General features: G+C 33.5%; 1 protein-coding gene across 2 annotated transcripts in view; it reads right to left on the reverse strand.

The window, feature by feature from the left end:
• The window catches only part of COL4A5 (collagen type IV alpha 5 chain), a 229,544-nt gene that overhangs the window by 144,323 nt on the left and 60,893 nt on the right, over nucleotides 1-24,328 (reverse strand). For both annotated transcript variants that reach the window (XM_069464364.1, XM_069464363.1), the window contains exon 2: nucleotides 3,198-3,257. In XM_069464364.1, coding sequence (XP_069320465.1) covers nucleotides 3,198-3,257 — 60 coding nt within the window. The remainder of the gene's footprint in view (nucleotides 1-3,197; nucleotides 3,258-24,328) is intronic.

Raw genomic sequence — 24,328 nt, forward strand, 5'->3', positions numbered from 1 at the left:
TTGAATACAACAAAAATATATTTTATAATTTTCCTTGTGATTTCTTCTTTGGTCCATCAGTTATTTAGAACACTGCTTTATAATTTCCCAATAGTTGAGGATTTTCTACAAATTTTATTATTACTGATTTCTGACTCATTCCATTGTGGTCAGAGAATATATACTGATGCTTTCAATCTTTTGTTATTTAGAGGGTCTCATTTTGTGGCCCATCATATAGTCTATCTTGGTGAAAATTCCATGTGCCCTTGAAAAAAATCATATTCTCTACTTGTTGGATGTAGAGTTCTTTATATGGCCATAAGGTTGAGGTTGTTAATAGCAGAATTTAAATTATCTATGCCTTTACTGACTTTTTTCCTAGTTCTGCCAATGACTGATGTAGGACTGTTACAGTCTACAACTATGATTGTAGATTTGTCTGTCTCTCCCTTTAATTCTGTCAGTTTTGGCTTTGTGTAGTTTGATGCTCTGTTGTTATGCTTTAAACAAACTTTTGTGTTAAATAAATTGAGGGGAAAAGATATAGTCCTTTATACTTTTATGCACATTTATACCACTTCTTGTGCTTCTTATTCCTTCCTGTAAATTCGCACTTCCATCCAGTGACATTTCCCTTTAGCCTGAAGAAATTTCCTTATATTTCTTTTAGTGCAGGAATGCTGATGAACAATTCTCTATTTTTTTAATTATCAGAAAATGTCGTAAATTTGCCTTTATTTTTGAAGTATATTTTTACTGTATATAATAATTGTGTCTACAGATATTTTTTCAACTCCCTAATGATGTTTTTACATTGTTATACATTATCCAGTCTTTCAGGTAAGAAGTCTATCATCATTCATGTCATTGTTCCACTGTATATAATGTGAATTTCTTCAAGATTTTCTTATAACCTCTGTTTTTTTCTGTAGTTTCATTATGACAGGCCTAGGTGTAGTTTCCTTTGTTTTTACCTTGCTTGAGGTTTGCTGAACTTCTTATATGCATAAATTTATATTTTTCACCAAGTATGGAGAATTCTTTCCATTATTACTACACCATTATTTATTTTTTTTTTATTTTTACTTCCCTGTTCTTTCTCTCCCATTCTTATGGGACTCCATTTACATTTGTTTTACATTTTTTGATATTGTCACACAGGTCACTGAGGCCCTGTTCTTTTTTTTTTTTTTCACTTTTTTCTCTGTGCTCTTCAGATTGGATCATTTCTTCTGATATATCTTTAAGATCACTATTTCTTCTGTAATCTCCATTCTGCTGTTAAACCCATATAGGAAACTGTATTTTCTTGTATTTTACTTTTCAAATCTAGATTTTCCTTTTTTAAACATAGTTTCCAGTGTTCTATTGTGAGTCCCTATCAGTTCACTTATTATGAGCAGATTTTCCTTTAAACCAACAAATATATTTATCTTTTCTGTTTTAAATCTTTGTCTGCAAATTCTAGTATCTCTGTTATTTCAGAGTTGGTTTTCATTGATTGGTCTTTTTCTTGATTAGGGATCACTTTTACCTGGTAAATTTTAATTGCATACTGGACGCAGTAGGTAACATGTAGAGATTCTGGATTCTTTTATCTTCCTCTGAAGAATATTGATTGAACTTTTGTTTTGAGAAATACCATAGTTAACTCAGCTGAACTCAAACTTAAAACTGTTTTCCTTCAATGGACGGCAGTTAAATCTATGTTTAGTTATTGCAACTTTCCAGCTGTTCCTTTTTGCTGGGTTGTATGAATCCACCGCTATACATATAAGGTTTAGAATTTAACCAAAAATTTGTGTAGAGTTATCAAGCAAATTTTGGGGCTCTTCCCTCCATTCCAGCCTATGTCTCCTCACTTTCCAGCCATTCTGGCATCCTCAAATCTGTCCAGTGACTTCTCAAGCCAGCAAGACTGGCTTTTTGTCTGAGTTCTAGCCATCCTCTGCCATGCAGATTGAGAGGTATACCAAGGAGAAAGCCATACAAACGCAAATTCACCCAGTGTACTTCCTTTCTTTCAAGGGTAGAATCTACTCTACTTTCTTCCTTTAGTCACTTTCCTGTGCTATCAAATAGCTATTAAATTTTGTCTAAGAAGTGTTTAATTCTTATCTCAAGAAGAGTTAATCTGAAATTAATCTTGGTTGGTCTTTTACCACTACAGAAAGCACCCTTACTGCAAAACTACTCCCCTCAAACTATTGTTACTCAAATAAGTATTCTGTAGAACACTATTCAATTAATATTAATAGGTGTTCTATTAGAGGGAAAGTGGATTACATGATCAAATGGTGCTTGGAAATAGAGCATTACAAAACAAATAAATAGGTTTCTTTGCTCCAGGACTTTTAAGCATCTCTAATATGCTAATGCAGCTTCTATATCTCTAAGTGGAATACACCCTAGAGAAATTGCCCCAAATTTCTTCATATGTCATTAGTAACACCCATTCATTCAAAAATATTTATTGAACCTCAAAAAGTGGAGACTAGAGTATGATCCTCTGTCTCCTAGTGCAACTCTCTTTAGGCTATAATTTATCCCGTTTTAATTTTCTAATTTCGATGTCAGTCATTGACTCATAGTGGTTAGGTTTATGCTATTTAATCCTCACCAATACTTACCTTATCATCACAATAGCTATAAAATAGGAGCTGTGAGAAAAGTAAGATAAAAATAGACATTCACCTATTATTAACCTGCATTGGCTAGATAAAGATACATGAAATTGTCCAGCCTGGTATCGAGCACAGATTAGTAGCTTGATAAACGTTTTATTTCCTCAAGCATTTTTCCCCTCATTTTGCTTATTAAGTTGGTGACTTCAACAACATTGATCAGAGTTTGGCAGAGTATAGCTCACATAACATATGTAGTCAAAGGCTTATTTATTTTCTATGGTCTAAGAGCTAAGAAGAATATGTTTTAATCACTTTAAAAAAGGGCTGTAAAAAAAGAGGAGAGAAGAATATGTAACAGAGACCTTATGTGTCCCACAAAGCCTAAAATGTTTACTACATTCCTTTTAAGAAAATGTTTGCTGATCCCTAAAATATAGTCTAATAGGCGCTCAAAATTAGCAGTCTAGTAGAATTCACTTTATTTACTTAACTGTTGCAATAGAAGCCTTATTTTGTTAAGTATATATATACTAAAAACACTATTTAACTGGTTCTACTAAATTTTCAAAAGTCAGTCTCAGATCTTACCTTTTCCCCTTTTATACCACTACATTCACACTTTGATCCTGGAGAACACCCATAGCAAGCCTATAAGGAAGAGAAAAGGGAAAATCATTAAATATGAAACTGAAAATCAGACTCTGACTTACAGCCCAACAGCATTCAACAATCCAGACTTGTAAAGTAAATACCAGAAAAATATTTCAAAGGATATCTACCAAACTGCTAACAATGGTTACTTCTGGGGAAGCTTTCACCTTTTATTGTATACATTTTTTGTTTGAACTTTGCAAAATGGGCAAGTGTAATTTTTACAATTTTAAAGTGGGAAATATCTTTGTAAGAAGATGTTAAAATGGAAAAGAAATTCTTACAGCTTCCCTGTAATATGATTTGCCACTTGTCCAAGCTCTTAGGAACTTTTTTTTTTCCTAATATCGCTTGTAAGAAATTACCTCTCAATCTATATTAGCAATGACCTTGGCAACTCGCCAAGGATGCCTACGACTTCAAATCACTAGCTTCTTTGTATTCATGAGCAATCATGGAACATAAATTACATAACACTATCTTTTGCCACCTTTCTTTTCTTTGTTCCCACTCCCTCATCACTATGTGGCTCAGTCTCTAACAGCTCTAAGCTTTACCACAAATGCTGCTCCCACAGCCTACATGTTTTAAATAACCACTACTAACAAATTCATTTACTCCCTTTAGGAACTGAGGGCCTGAAGCCAGAAAAATATTATCCCCTAAAATAAAAAATCTATGGAAGACAAGGAGATAGTAGATGACTTCTGCCATCCAGAACTATCCTTTACTCTTAGAAAACTGCTAACAAAAACAAATTTGTTTAACATATACAGATAGCTCAGTATTTATGAACAAGAAGGTGGTTGTGCTTTTCACCAAATAGATATCAGACTGACTTACTAAAACCTTCATGTGATATAAATACCAAATAATGCTCATCAATGCTCAACCTTGAGAGCCTATGACTTAAAAAATACCTTAGCCTCCTGCTCAACATTTATTGATTTCCTTTACTCTAATAAACAACCAGAGTACCCTCCCCAACCTTTACCAAAGTACTGACCTCATCCATTTAGTCAGCACTCCTAACCAACTAAGCTGCAACTAGGGGCCACCCTCATGCGGAAACCTCTTTTCCTGGTTATAAGAGCAAACAACAATGGCTTGATGTTGGATGAATCTCTCAGTCACACTGCAAGAGGCTGTTCCAATAAAAGATGTGCTCCTGATACTTCAAACTGAAAGTGTGTTATGCAGCCATTATTTATTACCCATAGGTGATTAGGTTTTACAGTCTGATTTTAGTATTATATGCTAACTACATTACAGATTAAATAGCTTTATTCAGACTTTCTCATTCATCAAACGTGAATTGAGCATTATTAGAGGCCAGAAAACTAGTAAAGCACTAGGCATATAAAGATGAATAAGACATAGCTCCCTCCAATATATTAATATATAACTAATTCAACACATATTTACTAATCAGCTGTTATGTGCCAGCCACTATGCTATGTTAGGTGCAGATAGACAAAGACAATACATCATTGCTCTCTAATGGGAAGGATGAACCCACATATGAAAAATTATGTTATGATGTGCCAGGAACAGAGGTTAATTTACAATGCATAATACTTTTGTACAAACATAAATATGGAATTTACAAAATTTAAAACATACTAATTCACAAGAAGATACTGATTCATAAGTTCACAAGATAAGAACCATCAATGGTCATTGTCACTGAATTAGATTGTGTATATTGTCAATATTCATGCATTAATGGAGGGGTAAAGGGAAGTGATAATACAAAATGGCTATTAATGTAAGAATAACTATTAGCATTTGACTTTGAAATGTATGTCTGTACTTTATATGTGAATATATGTGCATGAGTTTTTGTTGTAAGTAGAAGATAATGTAACTTTCCATCTTCAGCCTTTATTGAGAGATATTCCTCTTTTAAATATAAATCAAGCTCCTGAGAATAATGCAAAGCCAGATTGCCTACTAGACTTTCAATAATATGTACCAGATACTATGTGACCTTTCTTTACAATTTTGTTTTTGACTTCTTTGTATCCAACAATAGCCTTCAACTTGTAATATAAGTTATAAACAAACAAAATATTAAATGCTCTTGTGTGTAATTTTACACAACTAATATTTACATAATATTTTTCACAAATTAGTGAAATTGCTAATCACAAAAATTAGTAATTCTTTTTTTATACTTTTTAATTTAACATACTTATACTTTAGAGAGATCACTGCTTAAAACATTTGGGAATTATAGATAACTTTGTTTAAATTCAATTTCAAAATTTAAGTTATATTCTACTTATTCCACTTAGGTTATAAGAATGACTGGTACTCATGGGTTAAAACAAAACAGAAATCAGGTGATTGTAATACATACACCAACCACTAGATGCCACGTTCTATACAGTTATAACAGTGGCACCCACAAGGAATTAGCCTCAATTTGACATCTGGTTAATGGAACAACTTGTTTTTTACCAAGATCTATTCATATTGATTAGGTGTCTAGTAAGCACAAGCATAATATTAGGTCTATGAGTTGTACAAAAAAGTGTGTAGATATGGGTGGTGTCTTTAAGGAACTTGTTAGTCTTTATTTTTTTAAAGAAACTAGGAACATAAAAATGAAAATAAAATAAAAATACAATGGAATAATGATATAGCAGATAATGCTAATGGAAAGATCTCTAAAATACAAGAAATTTATCTTGGGTTTACTTCAGCAGTGGAATAATTAGGAGACCATGGACAAGTCATTCCCATACTCTAGGGCTGTTTTCTCATTTGTAAAATGACAAACATAGACAATATGATCATCTTAGGTAGCGTCCAGCTTTCACAGTCTGTGATTCTGTAGGATTTACCATGAAAAATTAGTGATACAGTCAATAACTGCTATCAAATTTAAGACAGTTCCCTTGAGCCTTGGAATATTAATAAAGGCTCTATAGAGAAGTGAATACCTGGACTTCAATTTGGAAGGTTGGGCACAAAAATATCTGGAGGAAGAATGACCATGCTAAGCACTAAGATTAAAATACAAAATTATTTGAGGCAAAGAATCAGGTAAAATGAACATGGAGAACCTCAGTCTTTCAGGACTTCTAAGTCCATATGAAAAAAGTATAGGAGATAAGGCCAAAAACCCACCTTTTCAAAACTGTAGAAAAAACTATTTAATTCTTCAAAATTAAATGTTTTATTGTGTGGGAGAAAATAATAAAATAAAAAATAAGGAAGGTTTTATATTATCACACAGTAAAACACATCATAAAACTATAATAATTAAAATAGTATGATATTGCTCAAAGACTAGGCAACTCAATGAACCAAAATAGAAAGGCCAGAAAACAGATCTACACACACACACGCACACTTACTATATGAGAAAAGTTGACATGTCAAATAGATGTGAAAATAATGGATTGTTCAAGACATGGTGCTAGGATAAGTATAGAAAATAATAAATTTAGAACTCAGTCTGCTATAATAAAAATACCAGATATTAGACTTAAAAGTACAAATCAAAACAAAGTCTATATGTGTTAGGGTCAGCTAAAGAACCTCACAAAAAGTCAGATATTAGGAACCCATTCTAGGAAATTCCACTTCAGTAAGCCTGAAGTTGAATAACATAATCTGAAATTTTAATAAAAATCTCTAAGTGATTTTGATTCAGGTGTTCCAAGAAGACATATACTACAAAATAATGGCATAGAGAAATAACAAATATTCTAATCATGTAACTAGTTAGGTATCCAGATGGATATGCCTAAAAAAACTAAAAATGTGTGGAAAAATGTAAAACCATCTTCCTGAAAGCATCAAAGAGAAGCACAATAGGGTTTATCAAATTAAAATCTAGGGAAACGAAACCAGTGAATTGACCAATGAAACAACTTTTGCCCTGAAAGTATTTGCCAAACATGGAGAATTTCCAATTCTGTTTTATAAATGACTTCTTTAGAGTAAGGGTGTACCCTACAATCCCACTCCTAGGAAATTGGAAGAAAAGATACCTTGGTTCTCAGCAGAGGAACAAAGGAAAAAAGATCCTTGAAAAACTATAATCACAAACTGGTCCTCACACAGATTTGCAATCCAGATTAGCATTACCAGGCCCACTGACCTCAAACAGAGAAATTGTTTAGAGTGGACTCTTGACTGCTTCAGCCTCCTAGAGGCTGGGCAGAAATACATGCAAATTCTATGTAGAAGAACATATCTTCCTAGTAAACTTCAAAAATTTCAGTACATCATTTTTGAAAGGAAAATGAGTTGTCCCACTCAAAAATCATTAAGCATAAGAGGATGCAAAATACTGTAAGCAAAAACCAAAAGAAACACTTGACAGCAGAAACTGCTCAGCAAATATTTCAGATATTGGAATTATTATACACAAACTATATAACTAGTTTTACAATTATGAAAGACATTTTTTAAAACTTGGAAATAATAAAGGGACCTAGAAATTGTTTTTAAAAATGAAATAGCCAAATTGAAACAAAATATAAATTCTAAAGTAAAACCTATAATAATTGAAATTTAAAACTCAGTGGATGGGCTTCACAACAGACTAGATCCAGCTGAAGAGACACATGGTGAAGTTAAAAGGCTTGGTAAAGTTAAAAAGAAATTACATATAATGTAGCATAGGGATAAAACATGGAAAATGTGAAATAATTGTTAAAAGACATGGAAGAAAGAGTGAGGAAGTATAATATACAGGTAATTAGGGTTCTAGAAGAGGTGAGAGAGGGAATGGGGTAGAGGAAATAGTGAAAGAGACAATGCCTAAGATTTTTCATGAAAAAATTAAAGATGTTTGTGATTTAAGAAGTCAAGCAGATCCAATGGAAGAAATATAAAACCCCAAACTAGGTGCAACAGAGCTTAACTGCAGAACATAAAAGCAAAGACAAGACCTTAAAAACATCAAGAAAGACAAGACAGATTGCCTTCAAGAGAATGAAAATTAACGTAAAGATTAGTTCTCAGCAGCAATAATGGAAGCCAGAAGACTATGGCACAACATCTTTAATATGCTAAGAGAAAACTGCAAATCTATAATTTTTTACCCAGTGAAAATATTTTTCAAGAACAAGGTCAGATATTTTTAGACCAGTAAAAACTGAGAAAGTGTGCCCCCAGCAGAACCCCACAAAAAGAAACCAAATGTATGTTCTAAAATACCAAAAAGAATGAAGAGCAAAAAAAGTGGTGACGTTATGATTGAATTTAAATAAGTGGTAACTATAAAACACAATTATAAAAACAACTGTGGCATTAAAAATATAAAATTAAAACACACCAGTGATACAATGTAAGTCAGGACAGAGGGAAAGAAGTTAAAGCATCCTAAGGTCTTTATAACTGTATAAAAAGTAAAAGAGAAATAGAGGAACAACAACAACGACAAAAAAAAAAAAAACCACATGAGACACAGAAAACAAAAAGTGAAATGACAGACAAAAATCCAACTAAATTAATAACACTGAATATTAATGGATTAAACAAGCCAAACAAAAGCCAGAGATTGTCAGACTTTATAAAAAAGCAAGATCCAATGGTGTCTACAGAATGTATTAGATTAAAATACACGAAAAGATTGGAAGTAAAAGAATACAAAGAATGTAACCATATAAACAGCAGCCATAAGAAAGCTGGAGTGAATATACTAATAACAGACAAAAATATATTCTAAAACAAAAAAAGTTATTAGAGATAAAGATGGACATTTTATAACAATAAAAGGGTCAATTTAACAGGAAGCCATAATAATTTTAAACATAGATGCACCTAACAACAGAACCCCAAAATACAAGAAACAAAAGCTGGCTGAATTGAAATGAGAAATAGACAATTTGACAAAAGTTAGAGATTTCAATATTCCATTTTTAATAATGGGTAGAACAGTGAATCAGAAGATCAACAAGGAAATAAAGGATTCAAACAACACTATAAACCAACTAGACCTAAAAGACATCTATTCAACACGCCACCCAACAATAGCAAAATATACCTTTTTCTCAAGAGTGCACAGAACATTATCCAGGATATATCATATGCTAGACCATAAAACAAATATCAAGCAACTAAAAAAGGATTGAAATCATACAAAGTATGTTTTCCAACCACAATGGAAGGAAATTAGAAATCAATAACAAAAAGAAATTTGGGATATTCACAAGTATGTAGAAAAGAAATAATTCACTCCTAATTAACCTATAGGTCAAATGAGAAATTACAAGGCATATTAGAAATAGTTTGAGTTGAATCAAAATAAAACTACAAAATACCAAAACATATTGTATGCATTTAAAGAAGTGATTAGAGGAAAATTTATAGCAGTAAATGCCTATATATAAAAAGATGTCAAATCAATAAACTTTCCTTCCACTTTGACACATTAGAAAAAGAGAGCCAACTAAACCTAAATCAAGGAGACAGAAAGAAAGAATAAAGATTTTAAGCTTTAATTTGAGCATTAATTAAATGGAGAATAGAAAAAGTATAGAGAAAATTTTTAAAAAGTTGGTTCTTAGAAAAGATCAACAAAATTGACAAAGCACCAAGAAAAAAGACTCAAGTTATTAAAATCAGAAATAAAAGAGGAAACGTTATTATCGAGATAGGAATAGCACGTAACTTTCTCAACTTGATAAAGGGCAGCTATGAAAAACCCACAGCTAACATCATACTTACTGGTGAAAGACGGAATCATCTCCCTGTAAGACCAGGAACAAGACAAGGATGTCTACTCTGTCATTTCTTTTCAACATAATCCTAGATATTCTATCCAGGACAATTAGGCAAGGAAATGCAACATCCATATTGAAAAGAAGGAAGCAAAGCTACCTCTATTTACATATGACATACCCTTGTATACAGAAAATCCTATTAGAGCAACTAAACGAATTTAGCAAGGTTATAGGGTACAAGATCAATATATAAAGATCAACTGTATTTCTATATATTAACATGAAATTAAGTGAAAAATCCATTTATAACTGCATGAAAAAGAATAAAATTCTGGCCAGGTATAGTGGCTCACTCCTGTAATCCCAGTGCTTTGGGAGGTCAAGGCAGGAGGATGGCTTGAGTACTGGAGTTTGAGACCAGCCTGGACAATGCAGCAAGACCCTATCTTTAATAATTAGCTGGGCATGGTGGTGTATGCCTTTAGTCCCAGTTACTCAGGAGCTCAGAAGGCTAAGGTGGGAGGATTGCTTGAGCCCAAGAGTTTGAGGTTACAGTGAGCTATGATCATGCCACTGCACTCTAGCCTGGGCATCAGAGTGAGATCCTGTCTCTAAGGAAAAAAAAAAGAATAAAATTCTCAGGAATAAACTTAAGAAATGCAAAATTTATACTGTAGAAACCAAAAAACATTGTTGAAAGAATTTAGAGAAGACCTAAATAGATGGAAAAATACCCCATGTTTATAGATCAGAAGACTTCATATTGCTAAGATGGTAACACTCTCCAAATTTTTTTGCAGATTCAAGGAAATCTTTATAAAAATTCCAACTGTCTTTTTTTTTGCAGAAATGGAAAAGCCGATCCTAAAATTAATATGCAATTCATATGGTATTGCAAGGAACCCCAAAAGCCAAAATATTAATAATATTGAAAAAGAACAAAGTTGAAGGACTTACACTTCCCAATTTCAAAACTTGCCACAAATCCTAAAGTAATCAAACCAGTATAGTAATGGCATAACAGACATATAGACTAGAGTCCAGAAATAAACCCAAACATCTATGGCAAACTGATTTTTTTACAAAGTTGCCAAGGACATTCACTGGGGGAAGGAATATTCTTTTCAACAAATACTGCTGGGACAAATGGATACTCACATGCAATTGAAAAAACTTGGACCTCTTATCATACATAAAAATTAACTTAAAATAGATCACAGATAAAACTCTTAGAAGAAAACATAGGAGTAAATATTCTTGACCTTTGTTTAGTCAAAGCCTTCTTAGATATGACACCAAATGCAAAAGTGACAAAAGAAAAAAAGAAATAGTTTTTAATAATTACATCAAAATCAGTTTTTAAATTTCATCAAAATTTGAAAATTTTGTGCTTCAAAGAGCACTATCATGAAAGTGAAAAGACAATCCATAGAATGGGAAAATGTATTTGTAAGTTCTATATTTGATAAGGGACTTGTATCCAGAATATATAAAGAATTCTTATAACTCACTAGGAAGGCAAATAATCCAACTAAAAATGGGCAAAGGATTTGCAACAACATGGATAGAACTAGAGAACATTACGTTAAATGAAATGAGCCAAGCACAGAAAGACAAATCTCACATGTTCTCACTCATAAGTGGGAATTAAATATTAAAAACAATTGATCTCATGGAGACAGAGAGTAGAATGATGGTTACTAGAGGCTGGAAAGGGTAGTGGGGATGTGGGTATGAAGTGGGGATGGTTAAATGGGTACCAAAATATAGTTAGGTAGACAGAATGAACAATATTTGATAGCACAAAAAAGTGACTATAATCAACAATAAGTTAGGGGATATTTTAAAATAACTAAAAGAGTGGAATTGGAATGTTCTTAACACAAAGAAATGTTAAATGCCTGAGGCAATGGATTCCCCAATTACCCTGATTTGATTAATTCACATTATATACCTGTATCAAAACATCCCATGTACCCTATGAAGATATACAATTGTTATGTGTCCATAATAATTAAAAATAAAATTTTAAACAAAAAATGAAAATGGGCAAAGGATCTGAAGAGATATTTCTCTAAAAAAAGATATATAAATGTCCAATAAACCCATGAGAAGATACTTAACATCATTAGCAATCAGGGAAATGCAAATCAAAACCATAATGAGATACCACTTCACACATTAAATAGCTATAATCAAAAAGACAGACAATAGCAAGTGTTATTGAGGATGTGGAGAAATTGGAACTCACATGCAATGCTAGTAGGAATGCAAAATGGTGCAACCGCTTTAGGAAAGTTTAGCAGTTCCTAAAGCAATTAAACATACAATCCAGCAATTCCACTCCTAGTTATACACCGAAGAAAAATAGAAACGTACATACAAAAACTTGTACATGAATGTTGATAGCATCATTATTCATAATAGCCAACAAAGTATAAAACAACTCAAATGTCCATCAATAATCAACTGATAAACAAAATGTAGTATATGCATAGGACAGAATATTGTTTGGCAATAAAGAGGAATGAACCTTGAAAACATTATGCTAATTGAAAGAAGCCAGACACAAAGTACCACATGTTGCATGATTCTACTTATATAAAATGTCTAGAATAAACAAATCTATAGAGATAACAAGTAGATTGGTGGTTGCCTAGAGCTGGGAGGTGGGGGTGAAGGGCCATGGGAAGTGACAACTAACGGATATGGAGTTTCTTTTTGAGTTGATACAAATGTTCTAAAATTGATTTTGGTGATGGTCACACAACTCTGTAAACACTCTAAAAACAGCTGAATTGTACACTTTAAATGTGTGAATTGTATGGTATGTATATTATATCTCAATGAAGCTGTTAAAAAATCAGTGTCATGACATAAAATGTGGGAAGACCATTCTGTCAAAATCTGGGAAGGGTCTGAGACTTTTCCCTATTGGAAGCTAACAAGTTAGCCTGCCACAGTTTCACGGATGCTGGCAAAAGGTACAAGACTTCTTGATCAGAGACAACAGCCAACTTATTGCTCATAGTAAAACAGCCTGGGCTTCCCTGAGCCCTAATTCCCACAGAGTGATGGAAAGCAGACAATGTAATATCTTCATATGCAGTGCATTATTGTTACAGGAGAGAAACGGAGTGTTTAGGGAGCCCACATATTTCACAATGGACAGTAAGCTTGTTTGACCTTTGGCCCAAGATATTATCTTGATTATATTAGAAAGTAAACAAACCTGCCCTCTCCTCCAAAGGGAAATTCTATCTCTATTTTCCAAGTCATTCACTATAAAACGTCCTTGAAAAAGAGTTCTGAACAAAGACAGCACCTCTTTTCTTAAGATGTACAGAGACACAAGAGATCCATGGAAAATTTTCTTCCAACACATCCTATATTTTTAAAAATTTAAGAGAATATACATATGCAGTACATGAACAGCTATGAAAGACTTTTTAGGACCATTAGGGACATTTGAATATGACTTGAATATTAGATGATACTTTAAAATTGCTGTTGATTTTCTTGTGTGTGTTAATAATATCATGTTTATGTAGGATAATACTCTTTTCCTTAGGTGAGGCATGATGTACACTGCGGTATTTAGGCATATAAAATGTCAGGATATATGCGATTTATTTTTAAATGGCTTAGCAAAACAAAAATGTATACACACATATAATCACTAAACACATGCACACTCATAGACATTCTGAAGAGCAAGAGACATAAAGCTATAAAGTGATTATGGCAAAATGCTAACAAGTGTTGAATCTAAACAAAGACACAATGGTGTTCATTATATCTTTCAATTTTTTGAAAATCTTGCTACTAGTAAGTTAGGTAAGTGAGTATACTGAGAAAAATTCTGGAGACAAATACTCTCAGAGTGCAAAAAAAAAAGAGGCAAATTTCAACATGTATTCTATTTATCAGAGACGTTAAAAAGATACAGTTACATGAAAGGTTGAAATAAAAGATTTAAAAACTTATACACAAATAATACCAAAGAAAGCTGTTATAGTCATATTAATTTCAGACAAAGTAGCTTTAAGGCAAAAGCATTATGAAAGATAAAATAGGGCCACTTGAGAATGATAAAAGGTTTGGTTCATAAGAAAGATTCTAAGAAAAAGCTCTTAAATTGAAATAGACAAATCCACAATCATAGTTGGAGATTTTAAACAGACCGCTGAGAGCTGATTGAGCATGTAAATGAAATAATCTGTAAAAATGTAGAAGATTTGAACATGAATAACAAATTTGCTCTAATGAACATATATAATACAGTGTACCCATTAAATGAACACATTTGTATCAGGCACATACATCCTGGACATTTATAAAAACTGATCATATACTGAGCCTTAAGGCCAGTCTAAACAAATCTCAAAGGAAGGAATTCATACAAAACATGATCTCTAACTGTAACTCAACTAAGCTAGAACAAAAATTTTAAATCTAACCAAACTCTTCCAGAGAACAGAAGGATAAAGCTAGCCTGACCTTGACATCAAACCTAAATAGGACTGAGTGTGAAAGGAAAATTACAAGCCAATCTTGCCACTGAATAGAGATGAAAAAATCCTAAATAAAATATGATGAACTTGAATTTAATCTAGGTCCTAGCCATTGTTGAAAGAAAAGAAACAAAAATATTATTCACAGATGATATGATTGCAGAGAGAGACAATTCAAAAGAATCTATAGAGAATTAGAATTAATAAAGTTGTATATAAAAGCAATATATTGAAGTGAATTATATTTTTATACATCACAAACAAAATCAGAAAATAAAAAGGGACTACTTACAATTTTTCCCAGTGTAGGGAAAAAATGAGGGAACTAGACATAATGGAGCTTTTGAAAAAGGTATAAGAAATGCATTACAGGAATAAAAGAAATATAATTAGAAACTGTGAGGGAAAGATCTACACAAAAAAGAAATATAATCATAGAGTATTAGTTGGCAGTACAATAAGCAACATATTTATAATATGCAAATATTCAAAATAATGTAAACATTGCTTATTGATTTAATTGAAAACAGAGCAACATATTGGGAAAAGATGGAAGAGATGGGGAGGTAGCAGAAAGAGTACCTCATCTATCCTAACACAAAGTAACTAGAAAGTTTTCATAAAGTAAAAATTATTTGCAAGTCTTTGCCTTTGAGAAATTGATCAATGAAGTTACAAGGGATGAGGAAAGGAACTGATATTTTTCAGTGCCACCTGTACTTTTTAAATCATATGCATACAATATAATATTATGCCATATTACCATGCAATGGCCACTCCCATGAGTCTCATAAACTCTAAGAAGATAGTACTTTAAATTTAACATTTCAAAACAGAAGTCATCTTCAATCTAGCTGCCCTTAACACAAAACCTCCATTTTGGGGGACATAGATTGACAATTCTTTAATGGTCCAGACTAAAAATTTTAGAAATCTTTGTTACATCCCTTTATTGATATCCTATCATAATCCATAAACAGATCTTGCTATTTCTTTCTAATAAATGCTATCAATAAAAGAGTGGTAGTGGAGTTGAAAGAGGTCTTAGAAATTAACTCATCTATTCCCCTGATTTAAACAGGAAGAAATGAAGAGGCAGTCAATGACAGGCCCAGAGCTAGAATCAGTTTCTTGACTTTTCTAATATTTCAAACTGATTCCCATTTTCTTTTAAATTCTGAGCAAAAGCCAAGATATTTTGCCAGAGTTTCTTTGAAGAGGATACATTTTCTTTTCACTATTATAAAATTTGTTCTTAAAAAATTATAGATGAACACAACAGTTGGAAAGCCTTTTAACTAGAGCAGCAGCCACTACTTTCTACAAACTCAGAACTAAAAGTATTAGAGAAGATTCATTACAATATGGTGACTATAGCACGTAATTCACCAATATTAATGTAGGTGATGATTTTCCTTGATTAAAAACATTGTAATTTTTAAAAGATAACCTAAGAATAAAATACACGCATTTAGTTTTTGAGATCCTGTGTTTTTTTCCAGTGTGGAGGGTGTGGAGGAAGGTTGCAGAAAGGAGGTGAGATCCCTAAGAAAGGTTACCAAGCAGAAGAAGTATGCTAGACTTTAATGATTCTCATAAACTCACATTGATCAAAGTGAGCCTAAAGATTTAAAGACACCAGTTATCAGACAACGAAGTTATTCTAGTATCCAGTCTGGGAAAATGACCAGTTGCTTCATTACCAGTAACTTAACCTTAAAAATCCACAGAAAGTTCCTCAGATTAGCCCCCATAACTTTACATTTGGGATGGGGACGCTATGCCTACAGCTCATGTAGGGTAAATTTTTTATTTGCAAGTACTTTTGGATACCATTTGGAAATATATAAAATGGGACCTTTTAAAATAATTAGGTTATTAGATGTTTTAATGGCAATTGGGTAAATGAGATTGCTATATTAGAAAATTATCTTAAGTCAGAATGATATTTGTAAAGAGTATATTTGTAAAGACAGGAAAGAAATGGAGTGTAAGCTACTTTAATCAAGAGCAACTTTCTCTCCAAGTTTTAGGTACCAATGACAATAAATTAAATTTGGCGAGTTTTTATTGAGTGCTGGATCTATACAAATTAATGTGGGGTATAGGAGATTATTAAATATCTTATCTCTACAAAAGAACTTTATAACCTAAATAAGAGCAACTAGAGAAATAAACAAATTGGTTTTTATTAGAAAGAATGAGATAAATGACATAAGATGAACATGAGTATTCAAAAGAGATAAAAATGTTTAGAAAACTGGTAACACACACAAATTGTATTTTTTCATGTGCTACTCAAGTATTCCCTAGCAAGCATTCCCAAAGTGTAGAACAACCAATATTTGAAGGAAATAATTATATATAAGCACGTTCATGATCTAAATTGGAAAAAACACACGTAAGGATCACAAGAATCAGCAGCTTTCCAGTCTTCAGCTCTATATGATCTAAGATATGTACCTAAAACATTCTAGCCATCCAGTCTCACCTTGTTAACACCTCCAGTGATGAGAAACTCACAAGGCAGCCAGACCACAGTACTGAGATTTAAGACATTTCTGCGGTAGACATTTAACCTGCTTTAAGTCCCCGATAAAGAAAATTCAACAATGGTAACTCAAGTAAGTAACAGATTAAAGTAATTTTAAAATGAGATCAACTCAAGAAATCATTTAATATTGTTTCTTAAAAGCTATAATAGAAGCAGCAGAGAGAGCATTTAATTTCCCTACTCAAGCTGAAAGCAGTTATTTTACTTTGAAGATGAGAAGAGACGGACAGTGCTTATAGAAAAATTTCTTCTACTGTAATTATTGCTATTCACTTCTAATATGAAATATTGGTAAGAAAATTTGGTGATATGCAGGTTTTCAGCAATAAAATGAAACATACATACATTCTCAAGTGATATTATCATATCTAACTTGACACATAAGGAATTATATAAATGTGACTGATGTATTAAGAAGTTTGGTGTGAAAGGGTTGGAAAACAACAAAAATGATAATCAACATTAGTATAGCTCTTTGCAATTTACAAATAATATGATGTATGTCTTATCTGATCTTCTCAGTAATAATGCTGTGATACATGTGGGTATACTTATTTATGTTTTCCGATGTAGAAATTGAGGTTTAGAGGGCTTAAATGACTTTATTTAGGACCACACAGTAAGCTAACACTTGAACTCAGATTTTTGTCTTTTGTCTTCAATTGCCACTCTCCTTCCACTATTAACTAATTTCTCTGGAAGAAAGTATCCAAAACTTCCAACTAAAAATTAATGGTCCAGAATGATGGGGTGATAAACACTAGTAACATGATAAAACCATCAAATTTTAAGTTATAATTTATTTGTAGATGTTACGGAAACTTCCAACACCATTAAAAATAATTTACTTTCAGATAAATGAGTTAACCAACTGCTATGGCCTCACAGAAAAAAAAATTGAGAAGCAAGATGAATCCTGATTGTATGGTAAGAAGATCTTTATGTACTGACTATTGACAGTACTGAAGCCTTCCATTCTACCAGGCATGTACAGACATATCCTGAGTTTCAATATCTTTCTCAGGCTTGCAGTAAAGCGGTTCCATAAATGTAAACAGATTAACACAAGTTGAACTTATCTATAGTTATTTGTTTTAACTTGGCCTTGGAAAAGTACTAACATCACAGATAAAAGAAGCAAACAAAAAGACCACAGTACCATGATAATAAGAATAAAAACTTCAGAGTTGTGCTGAGCATAAATATGTCTGGAATGTCTCCTATGAAGCAGTCAAAACCTGTGTTCTAAGTGCATTTAAGACTCAGTGAGTCCAACTTCAGGGCTCTATGCCAGTGTAAAAATGCACTAACATGCCCTAGGCCTCCCTGTTGCCTACTGACAGGAAGGTAAGAAGAAGAAAAGGTTTTTGCCCTTACACTGAGTGGACCAACATTTCCTGTGCATTTCTAACAGAATTACTGGCTGATTATCTCAAGCAGCTGGTATTCATGATAGGAGGTGCTAATATGATCTTTATTACACAGGCAACAAAGCAAGAAACTCTGCTACCACTTTCAGCAAGTGTTCTGCATGAAAGCCCTCACGGTATTTTCCAACAATGGGCAAAAATCAGAAAAACCTTAGTATAGTATAATCACAAAAAGCAGATATGCTTCAGTTGTGGTTGTTTCATTTGTAACCAGCAGGAAAAAACAATACATTCTTAATAATGTTTTTGGTTATGGGACACAGAACTACCACCAGAGCTCCTCCCAAATCACAAAAGCTCTAGCTCCATACAATAGACAAGCAATTGTCAAGTCAGTATTTAGAAAACTTACTTTAAAGATTCTCATAAATTCACATTGATCCATCACATTGATCAAAGTGAGCCCAAAGATTTAAAGATATCAGTTATCAGACAATGGAGCTATTCTGGTATCTAGTCTGGACATATTTCCAATTGCTTCATTACCAGTAGTTTAACCTTAAAAATCCACAGACAAGTTCCTCAGATTAGACCCCATAATTTTATATTTGGAGTGGGGAAGCTGTGCCTACAGCTTTAATAACTTCCTCGAATATTAAAGCTGGCAGTGCTTTCTCAATACTTGTCACTCAAACAGAGCAACTATTTCCAAAGCAGTTTCAATTTATACACTACTCAAAATCTATCATCATTTTATACTCTTGTCATGACAAAAATCTGTCCTTTAGTTAGCCCCATCTTAGAGAGATCAGTGGAAGCATAGGGGAGAAAGAGATGATTTGATGAATAAATCTGGAAGATGGAGGTAGAGAATTCTTTATAGGCAGAGAGAGTCCTGCATATGCCTTATATACATATAGTCAATCAATAAGCTTTTATTTTAGTAAAAATAGCAACAACCTGGAAATTTGCTATTTGATCATGTTACCATGAGATTGTACTTGATTTCTATCACCAGTCCATTTCTAGTGAACAAATTAACATTAGAGTGCTGGATAAAAAGCTTTAAGAGCCATACATAAACTAGCAAAATAATTTTAGAAATCCAAGTCTAACTGGTTAGTCACAGATAAACATAATTCAAGAAAACACTGAATTTTAAACAAAAAATATGAAACATACTGCATAGTAGAAAATCATAAAAGGAAAATTCAAATGGTACCTCTTGTAGAACAAGAGCTACACATATGTGAGTGTACAAAATTAGAAAACAATGTATAGTATCCTGACTTGTAGCTTAATTTTTTTAAATGAAATGTGTCTCTATTCTTGAGGGAGTATGTACTGACCATATTCCTAGTTATTAACCCTCTGTAAAATGCAGGCACATCAAGAGATAGGTTGTATATGATTCAATTCCATAAACATTTACTGCATGCTCTACTATTTCAAAAGCAATGAGTTGTGCTGTGGATGAGAAATGATGGCACAAAGATGAACTGGTACATAGAACCTGCCTTCAGAGACCTTGCAATTTAGCTGGAGAAACACACATGTAAATCAGTTACTACAATGTAATAAAATTTATGAGAAATGCAATTCTATGATGGAAAGAAATATAAAGAAATTGCTATGAGAGAAAATTCTAATTGGGAAGGAATTATGACAAAACAAAGTCAACAGGCATTTTTATAGCAGATTTCAAAGGAAAATAATGTGGACAATTATTCATTTGGACCTGCTCTGTCCAATATGGTAGACACTAGCCATATGTCATTACTGAACACTTGAAATGTGGCTAGTCCAAATTGAGATTTGCTATAAATGTAAAATGCACATCAACTTTCAAAGAGTGTAAAATATCTCACTAATAAGTTGTATATTAATTACATGTTGAAATGACAATATTTAGTGTATATTAGGTTAAATAATACATATTACCAAAGTTCACTTTATCTGTTTCTTTAATGTCACTATTATACAATTTAAAATTATGTATGTGACATGCACGATATTGCCATTGAATAGGACTGATCTAGAAAACAAAAATAATGGCAATTGTGATGGTTACCAAGATGTATCTGAGCCATATGTGCAAAGAGTTCTTTTAGAGAATAAAGTATTCTTAGAAAAGATAAAGAATCAATAAAAAAGACACAGAGCAATGAAGAGTGGATTAAAAAACCATCTTATAAGAGGAAATGTTAAGAACACGATAGAATAAACAAAAAAATCTTCTCATCAATTGGGTAATAGATAATGTTCTGTACACTTTCCCTTTCATTTATAATGGTGGTCCTAAATCTGATTGTCTTAGCCCCGACCCAGGGCAGTTATATCTAATGTGTTCCTAGGGTTGAGAACAAATATGTTAAAAAAATTAGGAAGACTCATAGTCTTGAGAAGATGGTTGAAATCAGATTATTTCCAACAAATGCATTCTGGACTTTAAGCCAGAGGAGCACAGTTGAATGGATTGACATTTGGCAGTAAAAGGCACCTAAGAATGAAAAACTGTAATGTCAGACTGGGATTGTTGTTATCATTAAGCAAAGAAAGAGAAAGCTGAGCACAATCAACTGCATACTATGTAAATTAAGCAGATTTTTGAAAGGTCACACGTATAACTGTGATCTCATGGTAAAAGACTAAAAGGATAGTGATCATTGGCAATTCTACAAAAGCAAAATTCTATCATACAAGCATGAGAATTCAATGAGAAAGAAAACAGGAATGTGACTAAATCAGAGGTACAACACAAGGAACACTCTGACTAAATTAGATTTTTAGAATATGTGAAAAGATGGAATAAGGGGGGGGGGAAGAAATGAAGACAGCACAAAGGAGTAACGTAAACCCGTAAGAATAATTATGAGAAAGCTAAAAACCTAAAAGGAATCAAAGCTTGTGGGGAAAAAATGCTTAGAAAACCAAAAGAAGCAAACAGAGAAGAGAAGTGGTTAGTCTGGTATTCAGGGAACATTTTGTTTAATTCATCTGCGACAAAGAACGCGGTCTTCAAACCAACAAGAACTATTATATATAAAATAAATACACACACACACACACATATATATATATATATATATATATATCCCTACTATAATGTAATCTTCATGAAGATAGTGGTTTGGTTTTGTTGACCAGTGAATCTCAGTATCTAAAATTATGGTGCTCATCTTTTCCCTCCTCTACTCACCATTCTAAATTCCCTTTACTTTCGGCTATCACCTCTACAGGTCTTGGTGTGTTACCTAGAGTTGTGACTCAAATCTTCATTCCTGTTATGTCAGACTTTCTCCAGGTGTCCATTCACAGTTTAAATGAGGCATAAGAGTACCAGAAAACATCAAGTAGATCCCATGTTCCACATGTTTAAAAGCAGTCCTCCTCCTTCTTATTGGTATCAATTATTCCTGCCAAGACAGAGGGCCTGGGACTAACCACTACAATGGGAGACTACAGTTCAAGCAACCTCTCTCCCTCTCTCTCTCTCTCTCTTTTATGTTTCCCCTCAGGAAGACAGGACCACAGGAAACACACATGGACAAACTGCTCCACAAAAATGGGTGGAGAAGTAGATGTGTACAACACATGGAAATGTAGAGGCCATGGAAATTTGCCCCTCAAATCTGTGCAGGAGTCATGGTTAATTGATAGTCTAAGCTGCCACCCTTCCAGATTGACCCTCATGCTCACACTAAGGCTATCTTGATCCATGCTGCTCCCAGGCAATGGCTGAGCATAGTGGAAATACTAGCACAGACGCATTCCTGTAGAACAAGGGACTCCACAAACACATGGCTTTGGCTTGAGGACTCTCTATTGGCCTGGGCAAAACTGTGTTAGACCTGTACTGCAGTCTGACACACTTCCTACTGAATCCTTCCTTTCCCTTCCCTTTTTACAAGTGTCTGATCTGTAATGTGACCTGACATTGCTCCCTGCTTATTACTGCTTCTTTGCAGTTTATGATACCTCTTTGAACTAGCAAAGTTATTAAAACTTTGAGTTGCCTACTGAAGGCTTAAACAGTCTCAGACAAAAAGGACGATTCTACAAAAAAAGTTGATAAAAGACTACCAGATGAAATCTGTAAAGAAGACCAGACAAAATGTGAATCACCATTTCAAATAAACTTTCATGATTTAATAAATGGTGCTGGGAAAACTGGACAGCCACATGTAGAAGATTGAAACAGGACCCACACCTTTCACCTCTCACAAAAATCAAATCACAGTGGATAACAGACTTAAACCTAAGGTGTGAAACTATTAGAATTCTAGAAAAAAATGTGGGAAAAACTCTTATAGACATTGGCCTAGGCAAAGAATTTATGAAGAAGACCCCAAAGGCAATCACAGCAACAAAAAAAATAAATAAATGGGACCTGATCAAATTAAAAAGCTTCTGCACAGCCAAAGAAACTGTTGTGAGAACAAACAGACCACCTACAGAATGAGAAGAAATTTTTGCATGCTACACATCCGATAAAGGACTGATAACTAGAATCTATTTAGAACTCAGGAAAATCAGCAAGAAAAAAAATCAAACAACCCTATCAAAAAGTGGGCAAAGGACATGAACAGAAATTTTTCAAAAGAAGACAGAAGAATGGCCAACAAACATATGAAGAAATGCTCAACATCTCTAATTATCAGGGAAATGCAAATCAAAACCACAATGAGATATCACTTAACTCCAGTGACAATGGCCTTTATCAAAAAGTCCCAAAACAATAAATGTTGGTGTGGAAGTGGAGAGACAGAACACTCATACACTGCTGGTGGGACTGCAAACTAGTGCAACCTCTGTGGAAAGCAATATGGAGATACCTCAAAGTAATACAAGTAGATCTACCATTTGATCCAGCAATCCCAGTACTGGGTATCTACCCAAAAGAACAAAAGACATTCTATAAAAAAGACATCTGAGGCTGGGTGCGGTGGCTCACGCCTGTAATCCTAGCACTCTGGGAGGCTGAGGCAGGAGGATCGCTTGAAGTCAGGAGTTCAAGACCAGCCTGAGCAAGAGTGAGACCCTGTCTCTACTAAAACATAGAAAGAAATGATCTGGACAGCTAAAAAAATATATAGAAAAAATTAGCCGGGCATGGTGGCACATGCCTGCAGTCCAGCTACTCGGGAGGCTGAGGCAGTAGGATCACTTGAGCCCAGGAGTTTGAGGTTGCTGTGAGCTAGGCTGATGCCATGGCACTCTAGCCCAGGCAACAGAGTGAGACTCTGTCTCAAGAAAAAAAAAAAAAAAAAAAAAAAAAAGCATCTACACTCGGATGTTTATAGCAGCACAATTCACAATTGCAAAGATGTGGAAACAACCCAAGTGCCCATCAATACATGAGTGGATTAATAAAATGTGGTATATGTATACCATGGAATACTATTCAGCTATAAGAAACAATGGTGATATAGCACCTCTTGTATTTTCCTGGATAGAGCTGGAACCCATTCTACTAAGTGAAGTATCCCAAGAATGGAAAAATAAGCACCACATGTACTCACCATCAAATTGGTTTCACTGATCATCACCTTAGAGCACATTTAGGAATAACATTAATTGGGTGTCGGGCAGATGGGGGGATAGAGGATGGGTGTATACATACACAATGAGTGCAATGTGCACCGGCTGGGGGATGGACACGCTTGAAGCTCTGATTCAGGGAGGGGAAGGGCAATATATGTAACCTAAACTTTTGTACCCCCATAATATGCTTAAATTTAAAAAAATTTCATGATTTAAAGGAAAAACATAAGCCCAACTATATGTGAGTTAACTATTTTTTCAAGAAAGTGCTATTGATCCACTTAATTCTGTCTAGTTTCTTGAACATACCCTTACTTAATGAGATGGCTTAGTTTCTTTAAATTATGTTTATATTTACTTCAGTACCAGAACTGTTATTTATAATGTATCATGGAGATAA

The sequence above is a fragment of the Eulemur rufifrons genome, chromosome 30, assembly GCF_041146395.1.
Source record: "Eulemur rufifrons isolate Redbay chromosome 30, OSU_ERuf_1, whole genome shotgun sequence".
Classification (NCBI taxonomy): Eukaryota; Metazoa; Chordata; class Mammalia; order Primates; family Lemuridae; genus Eulemur; species Eulemur rufifrons.